Raw genomic sequence first — 20,647 nt, 5'->3', positions numbered from 1 at the left:
CAGAGGGACTTGCGATGAGGACTCTCCAGTGGAGCCACCCAAGGCTGTAAGATGGAGAAACCTGACACAGTTTGGGTTGAAAAACCTAAACCAGCAGCATTGCTGGTACGAGCTGGAGTGGTGAGGGCTGGTTCTTGGGCATTAGCAGATTCTGGTGACAATAAGCAGACCTTTTTTTGAGAGACTGCTACTGATACGCCGTTGTTTGTGAAACAGCAGTTACGTAGCATCCAAAAATCTCCATCAGCCTCTCTGGAGCTTGGCGGGTGTCCAGCAGACAGCCTTCATTTGACAGGATGCGTTCCTGCCTCCCCATCGCCCCCGGCCCCTTTGGGGCCCCTCTGCCCCGCGCACCCCAGCCCGCTGCTCGCCGCGCCGGCTCTCCGCCTGGCTGCCACCGCCGCTCCGCCTCGCGTCATCTCCAGCCGTTGGGATGAAATGTCCTCACGCTACTTCGGAAAGCCCCAAAACTTTAACTGCCGGCCTGTCCTTTCCACGAATTCTCCGGGGGGGCTGCTTTCGCTTGTTTTTTCCCCTCTCTTGACACCTTCAAGCAAGGAGGCGTCCCGTCCCCCGTTAGGGAGCTTCAACAACCCAATTGCCTGTTGGGTTTTTGGGGCTCCCGGGCGCTGCTGAAGCCCCTTCGATACGCATCGGGAGGTGCAACCCGTGCTTTTTTTTTTTTTTTTTTTTTCTCCTTTTGCTGGCGGTGTCACCGTGAGGATGTCGGTGTCTCCGGCCGCAGATGCCGCCCGGTTTTGTGAAGAGGGGCTTCCTGCGGGGTCAGCGCGCTCCATTGTGCCGGCGCTTCCCTTGCAGCTGGCTTCCTCCCGCCTGCGGCACCTAAATATAGCGGGAGGCATTGTGCGAGCGCGGTGCCGGTGAGGAACGCTGTCCGGAGGGTCCCAGCGCCGGGGCTGCCGGGCGGCGTTTCCGTCGCCGCCGCCTCTCGCCGAGTTGGCCCTTGGCGTTAGCACTTGCGTTGTCTGGGTGGCGATGGCTTTTGTTTTAAAGGGGGAAGAAGCGGGAGCCGAAGCTGACCCTTTCCCAAGTTTGACGTGTCCCTGAGGGTATTTTAAACAAGTCGAGACCGTTATTACGTATCTGGTTTTTTAAAGAAAGGTTTAACTTGGCTTAACTCTACTGTCAGTGCATGCCCTTTAGACTTTGCACTTTAATTATCATAAGATTGTTTAAAAGCTACAAAGATAAGAAAAACCTTAAACGTGACAGGCATGTACAAGCAGTTTTAATCTCGAGCTCTGTTTATATTCTAGTGCTTTCCTAAAGGGGAGTGGACAAGCTGATTAATAACCATAAAAACATTTTGACTCGTAGCAGAAGAAAACATTTCGTTGAAGGGATGTGTCTCCCAAGCACTAGCAAGATTCACTGTATTGCTGTTACCTCTGGGATGTCCCATGTACATTTATTCTCATTGTGATTTTTGTTGTTTTCCTCACTGTCAGTTAAAAATGGTGACTGCAGTCTTGCCTCATTTGTAATTATTTCTTTGATTATTTTTTGCATGTGTCAAATTGCTTTTAGATGGAAAATAGGATTCACCTAGAAAGTAGAAAAAACACAATCCTTGAGAATATTAGTTAACCAAAAATACACTAAATATACAGGATACAACAGGAGAAAGCTGTGTTTTTGGAAAAGGAAGCAAATTTAACTGAGCTGGTAGCATTTGGCCAAGTAATCACCATGGCCTCACCAGTCTCTTGGTTGATGGGACCATGGTGATTACTTGCAGCAGCAGATATGAGCCTTCAGCTAAGCTCTTGTTTCCTGAATGAATAAAGTTTCATTCCTCTGTTTTCTAAGCCCCCCCCCAATGTCTCGTTTCCAAGCTTTGAACTAGTTATGGAGTAAGTTGGCTGTGCAAATTTAATAAGTTGAAGTAAAATGTCATCTCCTCTGTAGAAGAACCTATAACAAACAAAAGCCAGATTATATTAAATGAGATGCTTAAGCAGTGCTTTTCCCTTAGTTTTGTGGCTCGTCTGTCTTTAAAACGTTAGCCAGATAAATATTTGTATGATGTTTAATGTAAATAAACCATATGCCTTTTGTTTATTTTAAAAGATATGCTAACTAATCATTTTCATCTCCTCTGCTTAAATATTTAAAACAGTATGCCATGGGAACTCCCATACTACGGCTCTGAGGATGCTGTAGAGCCTCTGTCTTGCCTGCTACGTCCTTTGCCTATTACTGCTTGAGCTCTCTGCATTTCCTCCGATTTTGGAGACGATGGCGTTTTTAAAGTTTCAGCGTTAGCAGCTTCAAACGCTTTGAGACCTGACTCGTGTATGTTGTGCTGTTCTGCTGTGTCTGCCGCCGCCTCTGCTTGTATCTCCTCAATTCTGCACGCCCACAGTGAGCCGCCCCGGGGACCCAGCGTGTCTGGCCAGGCCCTGGGATGCCGCCGTGCCAAGCTCTGCGGTAACGCCTCTGCTTCTCGCTCTCCCTTGCAGGAATCTACATCCTGATTGCGGTCGGAGCTGTCATGATGTTCGTGGGGTTCCTGGGATGCTACGGCGCTATTCAGGAGTCTCAGTGCCTTCTGGGAACGGTAAGGCGCAAAGTTTTGGGTGCCCCTTGCACCGTGATGTCCTGCCGGGCGGCGCGTGGCTGCGGCTCCCTTGCTGGAGGCTTTTCCAACAAGGGGGCCGGGAGGACGCATGAGCACGTAGGTGGGAACTAGCTGACCTCTGCAAGGAGCAAGGCAGCGCTGTTCGGCTGAAGGCATCTCTGCCTGGCCTGCTGGAGCTCCGACTGGGCTGGCAGGCATGCTGCAAGCTCCTGCTCCTGCCTGGCTGCAGGACAGAGGCTGAAGCCAGCAGCATAGCAGAAGAGGTGTGAACAGCAAGATTCTTGGAGATTTCATTTTCTCTGCTATACGGGAAACCACCCCCCCATGCTTTTATCCTCACCGTGGTCTGGCTGTGTCTTACCAAGCACCCACTAAACCCTCTTTCTTACCTGATGTCCCCTACAGCTTCCCCTTTCACTCTGTTTCAAGGCTGCCTGTGGCGATTCCAATTCTTTTAAGGAATCATCTACTATTTTTATCTGTCTGGACAAGGAAACAGCAAAGATTTCCCACAATGTCTTAGTGAGGACGTCTAGGTACATCCTGGAAAATTCAGTACTGAAGTGCTACAGGCATCCTTGATGGGAGGCAGCAGCTCGGCATTCCTGGCATGGGATGAGCTTAATGGTATAAAGTGTAGCCACACCAAAAGCCTCTGCCTTGGGGGTAAGGGAGACCCATTTATTTAAAGCAAGTTCTCACATGTGGTTCAGCTTTAAACTCCATACAAAAAAAAAATAAAATTGGAGGGGTAAAACATAAAAAAAAAAAAAAAAATAATGGAAGGACTTTCCAGCACTTGGCTTCATTGGGCTGGAAGATTCTTGTTTGTGGTGTAGTGACCCATGGGTGTGGATTCAGCTGGGACAGAGAGAAATGGAGCTGCTTTCCCTCGCTTTCGCAGATGGCTTCATCTGTAGTTGCTTCTGTTTCCCAATAAGAAGGGTGTGCTTCTCACTAGCTTTTCTAAAGCACTTTTGAACGTTGGTGGATGAGAGCTGCTGTCGGAGTTTGGAGGCATTATCACTGCTGCTGAGAACAGGAGGAGCCCGCGCACAAATCCAACGGGTTGTTGTAGCAGGGTCTGGTAGCTTTGGATTATTATTTTTTTGTTAACGCAAGTGATTACAGAACCTGAATTACCCCTCACTCCCTCTTGAAGTTGGAAAGAGGATTAGAAGGGCAGATGGTACAACGTACCTGAGGCCTGACAGGGAAACCGGCTGCTTTGGCTGAAATTAGCAGCTCTAGCTGCTGTGTGCTGCCCATGTTTGCTCGCACCTTGGCTTGCCAAGAGAAGGCTGGAGGAGCCTCGTGATGACGCTTTCCGCTGGCCAAGGTTCCCACCTTGCTCCAAGGACATTTCCAGGCAGCATTCTCAGGGTGGTGCAGGGAAGCAGCCGCTCCCCCCTCTTCTGCAGCCAGATTATATGATGGAGCGACTATAGGCTTAGTGCAAAAGGGAAAAGTACCAGGCAGCTCCACGCTATCAAAATCCTGTGCCGAAGGCAGCGTGGAAGCTGAGCGGCAAGACCCAAGGAAGGCAGGAGGGAGCCGCTGGGCATGGAGCAAGCTCTGCTCCCCGGGACGGGGCTGGGGTACTTCTGACCGCCTGGCCAGGAACACCGCCGTGTTCCCATAGCATCTCTGGTGTTTTGCAGCCAGCTTGCAGAACTGAGTCTGCAGGAAGTTGTACCTCCAAACGTGGGATAAATGAGCCATCCTTCACTGGAGGGTAGCCACTGCAAGAGTGAGCCCTAGTGCTTAACCAGAGAATCACAGTGGCATCGTGCCCACGTTTAGGGTGCTGCGATTCCTTGTGGGGATGTGGGACCCGCTCCCCCAAAGATGTTCCTGGAGAATCAGGGGTAGGTGGGTGTTTAAATAGGAGTTGGTTGTTCGGGGACTGGACAGGGATGTCGGAAGTCCTTTCCTGCTGTCAGATCAATAGTCCTGTTTCCGTTTTGCTGTTAACCCTTTGCTCTTGCACGTGAGACCCAGGTCATAGCATCATTCTGGAAACTCCTGTTTCCTCTGTTGTTGAAGAAAATGTCCTGAATCTGTCTGGAACAGAGACTGCCCAGGAGCCAGGGACTGTTGTCTCACCCCATACTGTGATTTTGTCTTCCCTTGACTGCATTCACCTCTTTTGCTTCTTTACTTCCATGGTAACTCTCCCAGTTTGGGGCTTTTCCCAGGAAGAAGTCACAGAGGGTGATGTTGTTGCGGAGGTAGTGTTGGCTGCATGTAGAGCGTGCCTGTCTGTGCCTTTTCACTTGACTCTGATGTATGAGCTTTACAGCTTCCCATTCCCAGTCTAACAGACCGACTGTCACAACGTGTTCCTGGGATCTGAACAAAAAGATGGACGGAGGCTTTGGGGGGATGGCAGGGAAGAGTGCTGGAATTGCACAAACAGGGTGGGACTGTGGGAAAACATCAGTGTTAGTATTTATGCAAAAAACTGCAGTAGCCTTGCAGGGCTGTGGATGCCAAGAGAGCTGGCCATAAATCACACCCTGACGCCCCGCAGCTCCTCAGCAGCTGAAATGTGCTTTTAACCCTGCACTGGCAGTTCCCGTCCTCAGAGCATCTGTGGCAGAGCAAGAAGCTTGTCTGGATGGTCCTGCAGGTGCACGAAGAGGAGCAACGTGTCTTGTGGTGCACGGGGCATCCTCATTCCTGCCAGTCCCTGCGTGGGAAGGGCTCTGCTAATCCCTGCATAGCCATCCCAGTGGGAAGTCTGGACGCGGGGTGGCATCCGATGAATTATAGGAAAACGCGTTTGGGCTAAGTGCGTGTATGAGAGAGAAAATGGTCTGAAGTCAGGTGACACCTTGCTCTGATCTCCGCCAGTAGAAGCGCCACTCCACACTCTACCCACGTAATTGCTGCTTTTGCCTGTAGCCAGATATGTTAAGCGACCCTCTCTTGATTTGTCTTTGCAGTTCTTCACTTGCCTGGTGATCCTGTTTGCCTGCGAAGTTGCGGCTGGAATTTGGGGATTTGTCAACAAAGACCAAGTAAGATGACTCCAAATCCTGCGTTTGTGGGGCTGGGAGGCTGGGGCAGAACCGCAGCAGATCCCGGCGTGAGCTCTTTTGCTCATGAGCTGCTCCGGGACTGAGTCACAGGGGCTTGAATTAGCTGTGTGACTCGGGCAGGTCACCTAACTCCTCTCGGCCAGGCCGATGAACTTTAAATGTGAGCACTTGATGGTAGCAGCTGCCCCTTACGGTATACAGTGCAACGTCTGGAACAAAAATAGCTCTGTCTCGCTTGGGTCTCCTCCTTGCTGCCACACTGTCAGTCAGAGTGTGAGCTGATTCATGTATGAAGTCACGAAGGAAAGCCGTCTGCATGTCCTAGGTGCCAAAGAGCAAAGAGCGAGCCCAGCTGCATGGCCCCAAAGGGAGGCAATACCGTACGGGGAGAGCCAGCGTCTGCGTTAACGGGATTGCTTGATGCTTCCTGCTCTTTGCCAGTACCATATAACCCGCTCCGGGCTGCTTGTCTGCCAGGACTGAGCTTGCTGCTGATCAATATGCCGTGCACACGTGAGGGGTAGAAGTCGGGTGTCTGTCCCAGGCACCCTGCCAGGGGCTGCTTGCTTGGATGAGGTCCTGTGGCTGGAGGGGGTTAGCTAAAGGGTAGGACTGAAAATTGCAGCTTTTCACCTTCCCTTTCTGCTCACCTTCCCTTCACTATGGTCACATGTGCTTGCACACGTGCGGATTTTGGTCTCGAAGAGCAAAACTGCCGGCGTATGGGAACCATGGCCCCGCTGCAGCAAGCAGTGGGCTGGGTGTTGATCACTCAGCCGTCCAGGGTTTGGAGGAGAGAAGGGGACTGCTTGTGCTTAAAGCCAAGGTTAGACTCTCTGGCAGAGCAGGAAATGTGTTTGCTTTACTAAGAGACCTAAGCCAGCTGTGTCAGTAGGTGGTGGCCCGCTCAGTTTCCACATGCATGTAGGCCACGGATGACCAGCTCAGCCGTGAATGGGAACACCCTTGTAGTCATTCACTGGAGAAAGCATGACTTCACCTTAATAAACTCTTCCGTGGCTAAACGTATTATTATGCAGGCAGGGTGCCGTTTCCTAGCAACTTCGGTGAGCTAATTAACCTTTGCAGAGGGGCTGTGCCTCCTGCAGATGTTAGTTTGTGAATCCTGAAGAGTCCAAGATGTGCGATTGAACCGACAGCGAAAAAAGTGAAGCCGGAGTAGGGAGGGATCCCATGGCTGTTGCTTTCCACACTGGGGAGAAGGTGCTTGGCCATCAGAGCATAAAGCTTGAGAAATTTAGGATTTGCCAATACAAGAGCGATGACCTCAGCCCCTAAAAATAATTTTGCAGTTTAAAATGAACGGTGGCAGTCCGTTGGCCTCAGCCGCTTTTGCAGCCTTGATGATGAATGGGCCGTTTGGAGGTCCCCGCTCCCAAGGCAGGCGGCTTGCTTCTCCCTGCCTCGGTCAGGGGCATTTCAGGAGCAGTGCGGGCTGGGAGGGAAGCGCTGAATGATCCCAGCCCCTGAGAGCTGCTCCCAGCAGGATTCCGCTCCACCTGGGTTTGCAGCCCTTGGGGGGACAGTCATCTTCTATCACGTGGGCACAGGATGCTCTTCCACGAAGCTGAAGGCAGTCTCTCCCCCAGCCTGCCTTCCTGGAGATGCTTTAGATACAGGATGCGGAGACAAGAAATAGCATATTTTTTTTTAATTTTTTTTTTTCCATGTACCAGAATCAAATGGTTTGATCTCCCTCCAAAGCAAATTTTTTTTTCAGCAGTGACAGAGAAATGCTGGGATAATTGATTGAAATCACACTCCTTGCTGCAGTTTCTTTTTTCGTGTGCTAATCCAGCCTGTGCTGCCAAGAGCAGATGTTCTGGAAAGCGTTTCCCCTTTCGTACTTGCTCGTATTTTTTTCTTTTGCTTCTCTTGCATGTCCTCCTTTCATCTGTCTCTCCCAAATTACTGGAGGGTGTTAGAGGAGAAGCCACAAGGCCAATTTCCCTGAAAATGAGGGGGTTTTTGCATTGTGGAGCAGACCCCCATGGGTGGCTGCAGTTTGCCAGCCCAGGTGGCAGGGCTAGAGTACGGATGAGACTTCTCATATAACCATTTACAGGATGGGGGTACCCAGCTCCAGGTAGGGACCCAGCCAGAGTTTGATATCCATCTAAAAGCACCTAAGCTTCCTGACCCAAATGAGCCGCCTCGCTAGGCTTTAGCGTGCGATCTCTCCCAAATTCCTGCCATCCCCTCCAAGCCAGACAGTAAGCCGAGGTACCCATGCCTACAGACGGCCTCTCTTGCGCACCCCACCTCCTCCTGGCTTCCCCAGCACGTCCTGTCTCTGCAGCCTCAGTGGGAAACGTGTTGCCTGCTTGTTTTGTCTCCGTGTGTTGGATGGTTCAGAGCAAGCTGTTTCTGCATTCCTGAGCCCGACAGCAAATCTATGTGGGCTGAAGGCTATCTCGGATCTTGTGGTTCACCCTCCGGGGCTTGGCTGTCTTTGCCTGCTAGAGAGAGCTCGTGGAGCACTTGGACTGCGTTGGCTGGAACCTGCTGGCTGGTGGATAAGGTTCTTACTATTTGCTGCTCTTAACGCGCTACGGCTGGAAGGACTTGAGCCCTATGAAAGACAGACCTTTGTTCACGCACCTGTGCAAATAAACGGGGTCTAAATCTATTTAAAAACTGCTCATCTACCTGCAAGTGTCATTAGAGGGAACCTGTCCCCTTCAGGCACATCTGCTGGATGGGTTTCCTCCTTGCCTGGCTGAAAGGGAGTTTTTCCCCTGTCTTTCCTAGATAGCCAAAGATGTGAAGCAGTTCTACGATCAAGCGTTTCAACAGGCGCTCATGGCAGAATCGGAGACGAACAACGGGAAAGCTGTAGTGAAGACCTTTCATGAAACGGTAAGACATCAGCGGTCTTGCTGCACGCGCTGCTTAGGCTACATGCTGTTGGCCAAGGCAGCCGCTGATGGATAGCATCCTGCGTGCTGTGAATTACACCCAGTTAACTTCTGCGTGCGGTTTGTCACTGGGTAGGTGGTGAAGAGCGACTGTTGCTGCACACAGACTGGTCCTCCCCACCGAGGCAGAGGCAATAACTTGAACTACAAGTCCTCAGGCAGGGAATGAAGGCAACGCTGGATTTTTTTTGATGCTTAGGAGCGAACTGGATCAAATGTGTTCTCAGCAGTGGGATTTTGCTGCCTGCTTTCCAAGCCCTGTGTAGAAATCTCCCCATAGGAGCTTCTTGCAGCCACAGGAAATGAGAATGTGGGAGGAAGGAGAATTAAAAATGGGGGTCAGGAAAACAAATAGGAAAAGCAGGGTCTAAAGCAGATGATGCTACATGCAGGTCTTAGCCTGTCAAGTTTGCTGTTCTTACATGTCAAGAAACAGAGTTGTGCCCTCTTCAATATTCTGTCCTTCATGCTGTGCTGGGAAGTCTGGTCCGAGCTCTAATTAAGTTGCTTTTCATTTACCTCAGCACCCCTGATTTAAGTAAAATTCAATGGAAGAAAAATGTTGCTCTGAGGAACTAATCCCGATACTTCCTCTGCTCAGCAGGAAACAAAATCGCTGGAGAGAGTTGGGTTCGCTCTCCTCTAGGATACCAATGCCAGCCCTGTCTGGGACTATTGTAGGAAGCAGCTGTGTTGCATGGAAAGAAAAAAATCAAATTTGGAGAGTATATCCCCCTCCAAGATGCCTCCTTGGTCTTGGGTGGCTTCAAGGACATTTAATGATGGGGAGAGCATTGCATGAGTGTTCATTGCCTGCTAATGCTGTTTTTTTGTCGGTGTGTTGGGGTTTTTTTCCCCCCTCTCTCCATGTAGCTGGACTGCTGTGGTCCTGATAATACAATAGGAGCTATCACTCCCCTCTGGAGAGACGACCTCTGCCCAAAGAAGGACTCCATCCTGAAAAACTTTATGGAGGTAGGCACATCTGCTCTTCACTCAGCGCAGCTCCTGTGGGGAAAATCAGCTGCCAGGGAAATTTGGGGATTTATTGGGAATTAGATAAAGGGTAGAGATTTCATTTATTTGGGTATGGTGTAGAGGAATGTCAGAGGTTCCCATCGGTTCTTCCTTTGCTGTTCCTGCTTGAGGGGGCTGGCAGGTGCAGAGGGGTGAAGTCTGGTGGGAAGTCCTAGAGCCAGGACCCAGGACCATGAGCGGGACCGGGGGGAAACAGACCTACCTTTCTGGGTGCCAGGGCGGGTGAGGGGAAAGCAGGCTCTCTGACCGGCATGCTTCTCTGCTTCAGTCCTCGAACTGCCACAAAAAAATCGACGAGCTCTTCTCCGGGAAGCTGTACCTGATTGGTATTGCTGCCATCGTGGTTGCCGTGATCATGGTAAGCGTGACTGTGCGGTGCCCTGCTGTTGTGGGATGGGGAAAAGCCGCCTCAGGGTGCCCCGGTCCTGTTCCAGCTGGGCTGGATCCATCCCTCTCCTCCAGATGCCCCTGTGGCTCAGCGTGCAGCACCAGCCCTCTGCACCCCAGCTGCTCTGGGATGTGGCGAGACCGAGGGCTTTGTCATCCCCCCGGGGGGCCGGGATGTTAGGGCAGGCACCCGGCGAGTGCGGTAAAGCAGGAGCACCTGCAACACCATCCAGAAGGGCAGAGCACCGTCGAGCCTCCTTCCTGCCTCCAAACCCGCTTGTTTCTCAGGCAGCTGTGTTTGTTCGCTGGGGTCTGCAGCGGGAAGGGATTTGCTTTCTTTGCCACCGCAGGTTTGCTCCTCAGCAAGCGGGGGGTGGCGTGGGCTGGTAACCCAGCACCTGCGCAAAGGCTGGGCTGTAATGCTGGAGGGATCTCGAAGCGTTTGCTGCGTAGCTGGCAGTCGGGAGGCTTGCGACGTACCACCACTGCTGCCAGCGAGAGAGGGGAGAACATCATCTTATCTCGAATTGGCCGACTCCTAATGAAAACAGCAGCGAAGCCATAGCATCTCTGCCCTTATCTCTGGCATGAGTTTATGTGGAATGGGGGACCTTGGGATGGGGGCGGGGGGGAGCTCCTGCATTGTACTGGTTGGCGCCTCACTGTTGCCCCTGTGTCTCCCGGCAGATCTTCGAAATGATCCTGAGCATGGTGCTGTGCTGTGGCATAAGGAACAGCTCCGTCTACTGAGCCGTGAGAGCCAGGGAGGGGAAGGGGGGAGCAGGGCGGACGGCGCTAGAGGGGACCCCGAGTGCCACCAAGTGACCAGGAGACATTTCAACAAAAGACAAAACTATGTATATAACTACTTCCAATATTACCATACAGTACTTATCATTTTTATTTTGAAGTACTTTTTTTTTTTTTAAATAATAAAACTTTCCCATATCCTTGTGGCTGAGTTAGTTACACATCAGTTTTGTGTGATGGGGAAAGCTGCTGTAGCAGGAGATCAAGTCCTTCCTCCCCCTTCCCCACCCCCAGTAACTCAGAAATACTGTTGGTGGAAGATGTACAGAGGAGAAGGCTGCAGCCTGTTATCAGAAAACTTTGCCTTGGTTTTTACTCTTTTTCAACACTGACTTTTTTTATATACATAATTGGATGCTGAAGCAGAATTTAGCATTTTTCTTCATTTGTACTCACCTTTTCCTACCATCACCCCAACTCCCTGGCATTTCCAAGCTGTCTGTAGGGAAGCCTGGCTGACTGCCCGAAGCCTGGGAGAGAGGAGAGGAAACAGCTCCCGTCGCCTGGATGTGTCCCGCAGGAAACACAGGCACGTTGTTCCTCTCCGATCTGTTTGCATCGCTAGGTCAATCCTTAACAGAAGTCTTGCTTAAATTTTTTTACTCTCTGTAGAGTGGGGATGGTTTTGGCTTTTTGTTTTTGTGGTTTTTTTTCTTGGGGCTATAACTTTATAAATTGGCTCATTTCCATTGATTTGTTACATTAAAGGGTCAGTAGCTGGGGGTGAATTTTCGTCATGGTTTTTCAAATATAGCAAACTGAAAAGTAAGTCACTTTTTTAACCTCCTTCAATGTTTCTTTATAGACATATGTTTTTCAGAGAGTCTAGTTCTGTGCTAAGTTTCCACTCTTAACGCTAATGCTTGCATACAAATGATATTGGAAAAAAGAAGAAAAATTTTTTTTAAAAAAACATCCTTAATCTTAGGAATCCTGCATTTATGTATTGCAGGGTGACACTTGGGGGTTCCCAGCCATATGCATACATGTTTAAAATTTCATCTTTGCATCACTCTCTTGTTCAATGAAATTTTCCTTACTTGCAGCATATTGTCGCACACTGTAACATTGCTAGGAAATTGTCATAACCTGATTTTGGAAAAAAAAAAAAAAAAGTTTATTTTTAAGACCTTCGACTTCCAGTTACATCAACAGCAAGACATTAGCTTATCAAAGCAAGGGAATTCAGGATTTTAGATCGCACCAGTTGAAACACTTTCTTGTGACCTGGTAAGCTTTGATTGCCAATTCGATGTATGTGGCTTCTGTTGTATGCCACTCTGTTACCATGTAGATAGAGGGGGAGAGTGACCCAGGAGCTATGTAATAAAATCAGAGTGTTCTAAAAAGATGATCTATATGTATAGTTCTATAGATATATATTTTTAAGCAAAGCCTTTTCCTTAGCCGTACAGGCACTTGAGCTGGAAATGATAGTATCTCTCAGCTCTTTGCCACCTTGAAGCAGGTAAGGGGAGGAGTTGAAACTAGTGATCACATTCCCCACTTCGGGAATATTTCTGTTTCTTAAAGTATTTCACTCTCCCACTTTGTTGCAACAAATAGCTTCAGATCAGACAGGGAGGGAGACCCGCGATCATTTTAAACTAGTACCTTGTCCATTGCATGTGGCTGCCATGGCCTTTACCACTACAGGATAGGAAGTTCCTGCACTGGGGCAAACTGATCCATTTGGAGGCTTTTCCCCCCTTCCACTCCTCCCCTTCCTTTTTCTGCCTTTTAGTATATAGGGCCTTTAAAAAGTATATAGGTAAATATATATATATATATCTATCAAATTGTGCTAGGTAAGAGGAGGAAGTGCTTCAACAGAACTTCAGATTGAGAGGTTGGACAAGAAAAGATTCAGCCTTAGAAATAGCCTTAAAGCAACACTGCCCTGAATGTCCACGTTGTGCACATCGAGAACGAGACGAGGTTTTGCAGTAGGTAACCCCCTCCCCTGCTCCCCAGCGTAGCTCCTTCAGGTCATCTACTCTGTTATGTGGCTATATGTATATGCATCAACCAAGCATGTGTGTTTACATATATGTGCATCAGGATTGTTAGCATACAGAATGGATGTGTAACTTGCTGCCTTTTTTGTTGACTGTTGATAAATGTGTATAAGTATGCCATTAAGCACTTCAATTCTGTTTTCTTTCCTTATACCGTATTTTTGATATTGTTCAGTATTCAGTTGATGCTGTGTATGTAGCTGGAGCTCTGTTTGAAGACGGACTGGGTCTCAGTGCAGGTCAGGTTTGTCCTTGGACGTTGTAACTTTAGGGGTCTGGGCTGTCCCACGCAGGAGCAATTGGGAGAATGGCACTTTGAGAAGGAGTCTGAGAGCTGTGGGAGGAAGAAGAGCAGGACGTTTGCTCAGACCATGTGCCGCACAGGCTGCAGTTTGTTCTCTGACTCATTTCAGAAGTGACTTGTCACTGTGGGGAGCTCCTGAGGCAGCTCCCTGGGCCACCTCCTGTCCCTGCAGCTGTTGGGGGAAAGGTGCTGCAGGAGAAGAGCCAGCAGCTGGGAAGGTTGTGGGAGGGGGCAGAAGGAGTTTTGCAGGGAGAGGGTAATGCTTTCTTTAGACTTACTAGCTGAGAGTCCCCATGTTCGATGGAATGGTCATCAGCTGTAGCAGGAGGGATCAGCCCTAGGAGAAGAGGGACAGAGAGGAACTGTCATGTTTAAGAACGATGAAGTAGCTGAGAAACCCGCACAGCAAAAACTACCCACTTGGGTCTCTTCTAGTCCAGCCTCCTGTGAAGCTGGACCTGAGTTAAAACAAACTAGAGAGGGAGCCGTGAAGGGCTGAGGGGACTCGCCCTGTTGCAAGCACTAGGATCCAAAAGTGACAGGGCTCTTCTGCCAGTTGGTAGGTCCCAAAGCTGGCTGAGGTGAAGGGGGAAAAAACACTAGGTAGGACCCCTGCCCTACCTCAGACCCTCTCCTGCATACCTGCGCATTCATGTGTGCAACATGGGGCCCCGTCCTGCTCCCCTCCACGCTCCCAAAAACAAAGGATGAAATTGTGTGCTGTAAATACGAACCCCTCCCTCTCCAGGGAAGCATCCTCCTGGAGCTAGTGACAGCTGAGAAAATGGCTGTGAGCTGAGGCAGGGAGGAGGAGGAGAGAGGCTGGGGGGGAAGAGGAGGGCCAACTGTCCAGGTCTAAGTTCAAAGACCACATCAAAAGGTCAAACAGAGCTGCTGACAGCTTAACTGAATGCTTGGGATTTTTTCATACTGTGGAGCATGCCACAAAGCAGTGTGTTTAACTTCTTTCTGCCTTTTTTTTAAAGAAATGAAACAAAAATCAATTTAATAAACATTTCTCATAGTGTGCATAGTGTGATGAACCGCTGCAGTTTTACAACCAGTTAACACCAGGATGCTTTGTGAACCAGGCTTCAACAGCATGGGTTTTTCCAGCCTCTGGGAGGGGAGCCTGCAGGCAGGCTGGGGACGCATCCAGAATGGTGCTGAGGGAAGGCAAAAAGGTTGCTTGCTGGCAGCAGTGGCTGCTGCAATCGTGCCCTGCCCCCCCAAGGGAAGGGGGGCACAGCTGTGGGGGAGCTAATGTGGATTGCAAAATAGGGTGACTGCTGAAATTCAAGGGGGGCTGCGATGGCAGTATTGCGCACACTCAAGGGGCTTCTCCTAAAGTGACCAAAAATGGCCCAAAATGCCCTCTGCTGCCATCCGGCCGGGGGCTGGTCTGATTTTTGCAGATGGTCTGGTAATGCCACCGTTGCTGCCACCGCCTGCCCCTCCGCACCATCAGGGGAAAGCCTGGCTGAGCGCGAGAGGGGAGGCCGAGTGCTGTGATCCCACAACTGCCTGCCTTTCACTGCCCTGTCTTGGACTTCTCGCTGCATTTGAAGCAGGAATGTCCCACAGCGGCCGCCAGCCATTGCCCATGCCGGTATGGAGAGGGAGGGAACGCTGGGCGAGGGACAGCAATGTTCAGCTGCCACAAAGAAAGGCAAGCCCTGTTCCCGGTGGCTGTGCCTGTGCTACGAGATCATGCCCATCTGTTGTTCTTTCACTTGTTCACCTGAATGTTAATGCAGTCAGACATAATGACTTCTGGAAAGAAAAAAAAAAAAGTGATATTTAAAAACAATAAAAAAAGAAACAAAGCAAAACTCCTTGTTAGTGGATTTTTAATGATGTGTTGTCAGATCTTGTTTCTTTCCATCGTGTACAGATTTCTGCCACGTCTTCAAGGGAACAGGCTTGTCTTGTTCTCGTATTCAAGCAAAATTCAGGCTGCAGGGAATGCAGTCCTTAGCTGACCCTCTAGGTGGTTTCCCATGAATGTGATGCTCTTTGCTTCACGCCTTAAGACATTTGGATTGTGGTGCTATGTTGTTTCTCCAGATGGGATAAAATTATTCCTGCCTCTGGAGCTAGGATTAAGCTGATGTGAGTCACTGTCAGACTCAGGCTGGTGTTCAGCAGGGAGAAACGATAGTGGAAACTAACTGGCAAAGCACAGTGTGTATTTGGCATCCAGGGCGTGTGCCTTGGGACCTCAGCCTAGAAGTATAGCTGGGATCTTAAACCTTCCCTGGCTAAATGCAGTCCCCTCTGTTTGCACCTCAGGCCTGAGTATTAACAGTGATGTGCTTGAAACAGATAAGTTGTACATGATACTTGAGCTGAGATGCTGGGAGAGGACTGGGCAAACCAGGCCCTTTTAACGTGCTGTTAAGTGAAGACATGGGTTATTCTTGGAAAACAGCAGGCCTGCTGTGTAGAAGCATGTGAGGCCACACAGATAAACCGCTGTGAAGGGAAAGGGTGGGTGGAACACTTGCAGCCTGCTTGTTCTCATTTTGTACCGACAACCCTGGCTTACGCTTCTCTTAAACATTTTTCTCCAGAGGTCTGAAGGACTTGGAAAGTCACTGGAGACCTTACCGTGGATTTCCGATTCCTAGGAATATGGTTGTGGAATCTTTTGTGAAACAAGAATTTCACAAAATAAAAATACAAGTGTGAATTTTTCTAAGCTAGACCAAGTTGGGGTTTTTTCCAGTGGAATTTTTTTCCTTCCCCCTCCCAAACTGTCTTTAAAAAAAAAACCAATTCTCTAGACTGTTTCTAACGAGGAGTTTTGGAGGTATTTTTTTGCTTTTGCAAGCTCTGTTTCGTAAGCCTCTTCTGGGCTGTTTGTGTTGTAAGTAGCAATGTGCCCAATTGTTTCCTACTAAGACAGCTGTGACTAACATGTATAAATTGCTTATGTCCATTCCCTAATAAGAGGTTGTCTGAGCTCTAACCAAGATTTGCAATATTCCCACAGGAGGTAAAAAACCCAGCCAGCTCTTCCATGCAAGAGCTGTTTATGGCAGAGGTTTCTGTAGAGGAAAGCACCCTCGCTGCTGGATCCTGGCTGCACCCTCCCTCTGCCTGCCAGCTCTACTTGCCAGACTCGGTGATGAAGGATGTGTTAGATAGTGGCTGTGCTCACATTCCTGCTCTGAACTGCAGTTTTCTTTGCTGGGCATGGCAGCATAGCTCTTCCAGTTAGGGGAGAGGCGGGAGTTTCAGCTCCAGGGCAAGCTACTGACAATAGAGGAGACTGTTCTTAAAAAAAAAAAAGGTAGATATTTTAATAACTTCATTTACTGGCAGGGCCGTGGCAGGGCTAGGAAGCTGTGGCTGCTCCAGAGAGGAAGCAAGCCTGGAAATACAGCCCCCAGTGAGGGAACATCTGCCATCAGTGGGTGCTGAAGGGGAAAGGAAAACAGTCAACTACCTGACCAGCTCTTGATTAAGTGATAAAGACACTGGCTAGAAACCCCAAATCCCATACGAACCACGCTGTGCAGTTGAACTAGAGGCACGGCGTTAATCTGTGTATTTTTGTCTGACCACTCCTCTCAGTTTCAGCCTGGGGAGCATCAGATTACCTTGCAAAGGGCATAACCTAAGCAGGAGGGCAGAGAAGTGCTGCTCTGGTGCAAGCTCTTCAGCCAGCCTCTGGCAGCTTGTCTGACGAAGGCGGCCTGATGCTTTCGCTTCAGAGCCCAGGGACCTGGAGCAAACAGAAAACACACCCCAGCCACTAAAACCACTGCATAACTGAAACCCACGTTGTTTTCACATTTGCAGATACGTTAGAGGGTACGTAAACTTTGCAGCCAGTGTGGACCGCCTGGCATTTGTCACTGGGTTTAGATGACCCAGCTCAAGGGCCAGTAGTTGCAAGTAAGGTTTCTAATTAGAGTTTAGTCACACCTTTTCCTTTAAAAAAAAAAAAAAGTGTTTCTTGGCCCTACTTTGCTAGGGCATTCCCTCATGTCAGAACACAGCTTTGCTGAGTACCAAAGAGGTGTTGGTGTTAGGCCAGGCGAGACAGCGCGCGCAGAATACCCTCCCTGCTGGCTGCGAGGAAACGGGTAAGATCTCTTCCGGCAAGGGTTAGTGGTGTTAAATGCAAAGCCTTGTGTTGGCTACAAAGTTGTGTTGATTAATGAAGCTCCTACAGGTCATGTTCTAACAAGAGATTTGGGGAGTTTTAGGGGTTTGTGGTTTTGGGGTTTTTTTTCTTCATGTTAACTTCAAGGCCCTCAGCTGGTTCCAATGACCTCTTTCAGCCCTTTGCTACTGGTGTTAGTATCAGGTACACTGGGGCCAATAATAGGAAAGAAAAAAAAAAAGCAGCAGGAATTAGAAGAAGGGGGTTTTTAGTACAAATATTCTGTAGCTAAACTGAAATGAACAGAGACCCCCAACTGTTTTTGTTTCTTTTTAAAATTTCAAATAATTGGAGAGAGGAGTAATTTTGCACTGTATCCTGGAAACTTGCCCCATGGGGGATTTCAAGGCCATTTGTAGGCTCTTCTTCCTGCAAATGGGAGAGGGCAAGTTGAATTACATCCTTCAGCCTGTGACTGCCTTCTCCCAGCAGAGAAGGAGGGGATGGTCGCTACTGTGCTTTTGCCTTTTACCTGCAGGAAATACTCTTTTCCCTCCCTGCCTCCCCTCAGGAGCTCCAGCATCAGCTGCGTGTGGCCATACCAGACTAACTTCCGTACTCCTTCCGGATGCAGGAGATGGTGAAAATGCATCCGATCGCTCTGTCTGGCTTGCAGGATCTGGACGGCTGCTAGGGAATCGCCTGCCACTTTCCTATAGCCGCGAGGAGAGGGGCCAGCGGTCCCTGCCAGGCGCCTAGCCCAGGCTCTGGGCGCAGAAGCAGCAGGAACCTGCCAGTGAGCAGTGGAAACAGTTACCGGATGGGGGCCAAACAACAGATTTATTTGCAAGAAAGGAGCGCAAGGCGCCCAGGAACAGGGCTGAGACTGGTATGCATTTGCACTCACCGCCCCCTCACGCGGGGACACAGTGGCTTCCTGCAGACACACGTGGGCATCGCGGTGAAGGAGCCAGCCCCTCGGAGCCTGCGCACTGGATGCAGCCCGCTCACTTGGATGATGTCCCACGCTGCAGCTCAGATCCGCCTTCCAGCCCCCCACCCCTCTTCAAGCCACCTTAGTTCATGCCGGCAAGGGGAAAACGCTTTACCATCTGTTCAGCTTCAGAGTCTGACTCATTATTTTTATTTCAGCTGTCACCAAGCAATAGCAAAAATCCCAACACACCAGCATATCCACCACTGCAAACTGTCTTGTCCTCAGCCACCAGAGAAAAAGTCACTCACCCCCAGTTCTTTGCAGTGTGCGATACTGCAAAAAGACAGCAAGGAGGAAAAGGGTACAGCTTCTGAAAGTGACCTTGGTCATCAACTTACACGGCATCCAGGCAAAAAAAAGAGAACTTGTAGCCTCTGGAAATGGAGGAATGGGACTTGTCCCTGAAGGCACCCATATCCGCAGGTGATGGAGACAGTGGAGGTGGTGTTGCCCTCTTCTGCCCCCCTGAGCCCCTAACCTAGCATTGAACCAGGGTTCAAAACAAAAGAGCACCATTGTTTGCCCCAGGCTGTAGTGTACCCTGCTTGTCTCCAGCCCTACAAAAACAGGACATGCCACCGCTTACTCCACATGCTTTTCTTGCCTGCTCCTTACTGCCCTCAGAGGCTCACTCCTGGGGTGTCCCCAGCACCCTAGACAGTGTTACACAGCACTGGTAGCCTTCACCCGTGGTTTAGTCTTGGCTCCCTTTGCCTGTTTACTACCCTCCTCCTATCTATTCCTGCTTGCCTACTAGAAGACTCATGTTTTCCTTTCTTCCTCCCTCCAGCTGGGAATCCATTTGAATGCCTTTGACCTTACTACCATATGTGTATACACTAAAAAACCATGATCACCAAATGGGGAAACACCTCTAGAGCTGTTGTTTTAAAACTACTGCACAACTCCAGCCAGACGGAAGACATTTTGCGCTAACCTCATCATCGCTGCCAAATGTATTCCAAACACAGCCCTTGTCTCATAAATTACCAGCAGGCAAAAGTATGTATTTAAAAACTCACAATGCAAATGAAGTGGCTGCAGTTTATATTATGGGTGACTCACAGTGAGGCCCCACTAGAAGGGATCCCGTGAATTCTCCTCGGCCATGGCCACAGCCTTACCTCTAGCACATCCATCAGCAATGCAACCGGTGATGCAGCAGGGTTGGGATGCCATCGGAGGGGAAAGTAAAGTGCCACTAAAAATCAGACAAAGTGGGGCTACGTGGTAATTTCTTCTTTTGCTGCCAAATGATGGCATAGACGAGCTTTCCTTAAACTCAAGGCCTATAGCAAATCCCTCAGAGCAGCGTGATCTGAAGAGGTAAACGTGCAACCTTTAGAGGCTCAGGGCCTTTGCAGGCATTAATCTAATTTAATGATGAAGCCCCAAGGCCAGGCAAGGCAGTGAGACTGAGTCAGGGGAAGGGTGGAGGCGAGCCCTGCAAACTGCTGGGCCACATGCTGGCAGAGCAAACCTTGCCTTTTCTTTTTTCCTTAGTAGTAAACAAGCTAAATATTGAAGCCACTTGGGAAGCATATTTCCACTGAAAATTTAAACTTTTTGCTGAAAGGGGGGGGGAATCAGGCATCTTTAGCCAACACCAATATTTCAGACAGAATTCCACTCCTTGATGCACGCACAAAGAAACATTCTTCTGGGACAGAAAATGGAAACTTTTTTTTGATGGATAGCTGTTTTACACCCCAAGTGACTAAGGGTTTTCTTGTTAGAAAATAAATACGTAACAATTAAAAAAAAAAAAAAAAGAACAGAACAAACCCCCAGACACTTCCTCTGAAGTTTTCATTGTGGCCAAACCCCGCTTTTCTGAGGAGAAAAAAGCTCTGCTTGACATGTTTTTGTTCCAGACTGTTTAGGGAGGCGGCGGTGCCGCCCCTGCCTCGCCGGCCCCCTCAGGGCGCGGGCAGCCCGAGGGGTGGCTGTCGTGCCGCAGCGCCGAGCGCCACAGGCTCACCGGGGCGCCCGGGTAACCCCACGCTCCGCCCTGCGCAGGCGGCAGCGCCAGCACCAACCCCTCTCCTCACAGGCGGCAAAATGGCGGGCGCGCTGCCGGCGCGGCGCACCCTGGGAGCTGTGGTCCCTCCGTCGCCGCGGCGGCAGAGGGGAGCGCTCGGCCCCGTTTTGCGGCAGGCCCGTGATATTTTCCCCACGCCCCGGCTCGCAAAATGTCCCCCGCCGGGGGAAAGGCGGGCGACTACAACTCCCAGGACGCAAAGGAGAGAGGCGGGGAGGGGAGGGGCCGAGGCCTCCCGCTTCCCGCCCCTTCCGCGCCGCTTGGCCTGCTGGGAGCTGTAGTCTCGTCGCCGCGCGTTGCTGCCCCGCGGCGGCCGGTAGGGACTCAGCGTCCCAGCGCGCCCCGCGCGGGGG

The 20,647-nt window shown here is 50.0% G+C and overlaps 1 protein-coding gene across 1 annotated transcript in view; it reads left to right on the top strand.

Annotated features, from left to right (window-relative positions):
- CD81 (CD81 molecule) overlaps window positions 1-14,173 on the top strand; it is a 35,285-nt gene extending 21,112 nt beyond the window's left edge. Inside the window, exons 3-8 of the mRNA XM_010563893.1 lie at window positions 2,484-2,581; window positions 5,551-5,625; window positions 8,419-8,526; window positions 9,459-9,560; window positions 9,892-9,981; window positions 10,698-14,173. Of these exons, the coding sequence (XP_010562195.1) occupies window positions 2,484-2,581; window positions 5,551-5,625; window positions 8,419-8,526; window positions 9,459-9,560; window positions 9,892-9,981; window positions 10,698-10,760 (536 nt within the window). The 3' untranslated portion in view covers window positions 10,761-14,173. The remainder of the gene's footprint in view (window positions 1-2,483; window positions 2,582-5,550; window positions 5,626-8,418; window positions 8,527-9,458; window positions 9,561-9,891; window positions 9,982-10,697) is intronic.
- The last annotated feature ends 6,474 nt before the right edge of the window (window positions 14,174-20,647 follow it).

This window comes from Haliaeetus leucocephalus, unplaced genomic scaffold, assembly GCF_000737465.1.
Source record: "Haliaeetus leucocephalus isolate CR32 unplaced genomic scaffold, Haliaeetus_leucocephalus-4.0 Scaffold173, whole genome shotgun sequence".
In the NCBI taxonomy this organism is placed as follows: domain Eukaryota; kingdom Metazoa; phylum Chordata; class Aves; order Accipitriformes; family Accipitridae; genus Haliaeetus; species Haliaeetus leucocephalus.
This window is presented reverse-complemented; position numbering and strand designations above follow the sequence as displayed.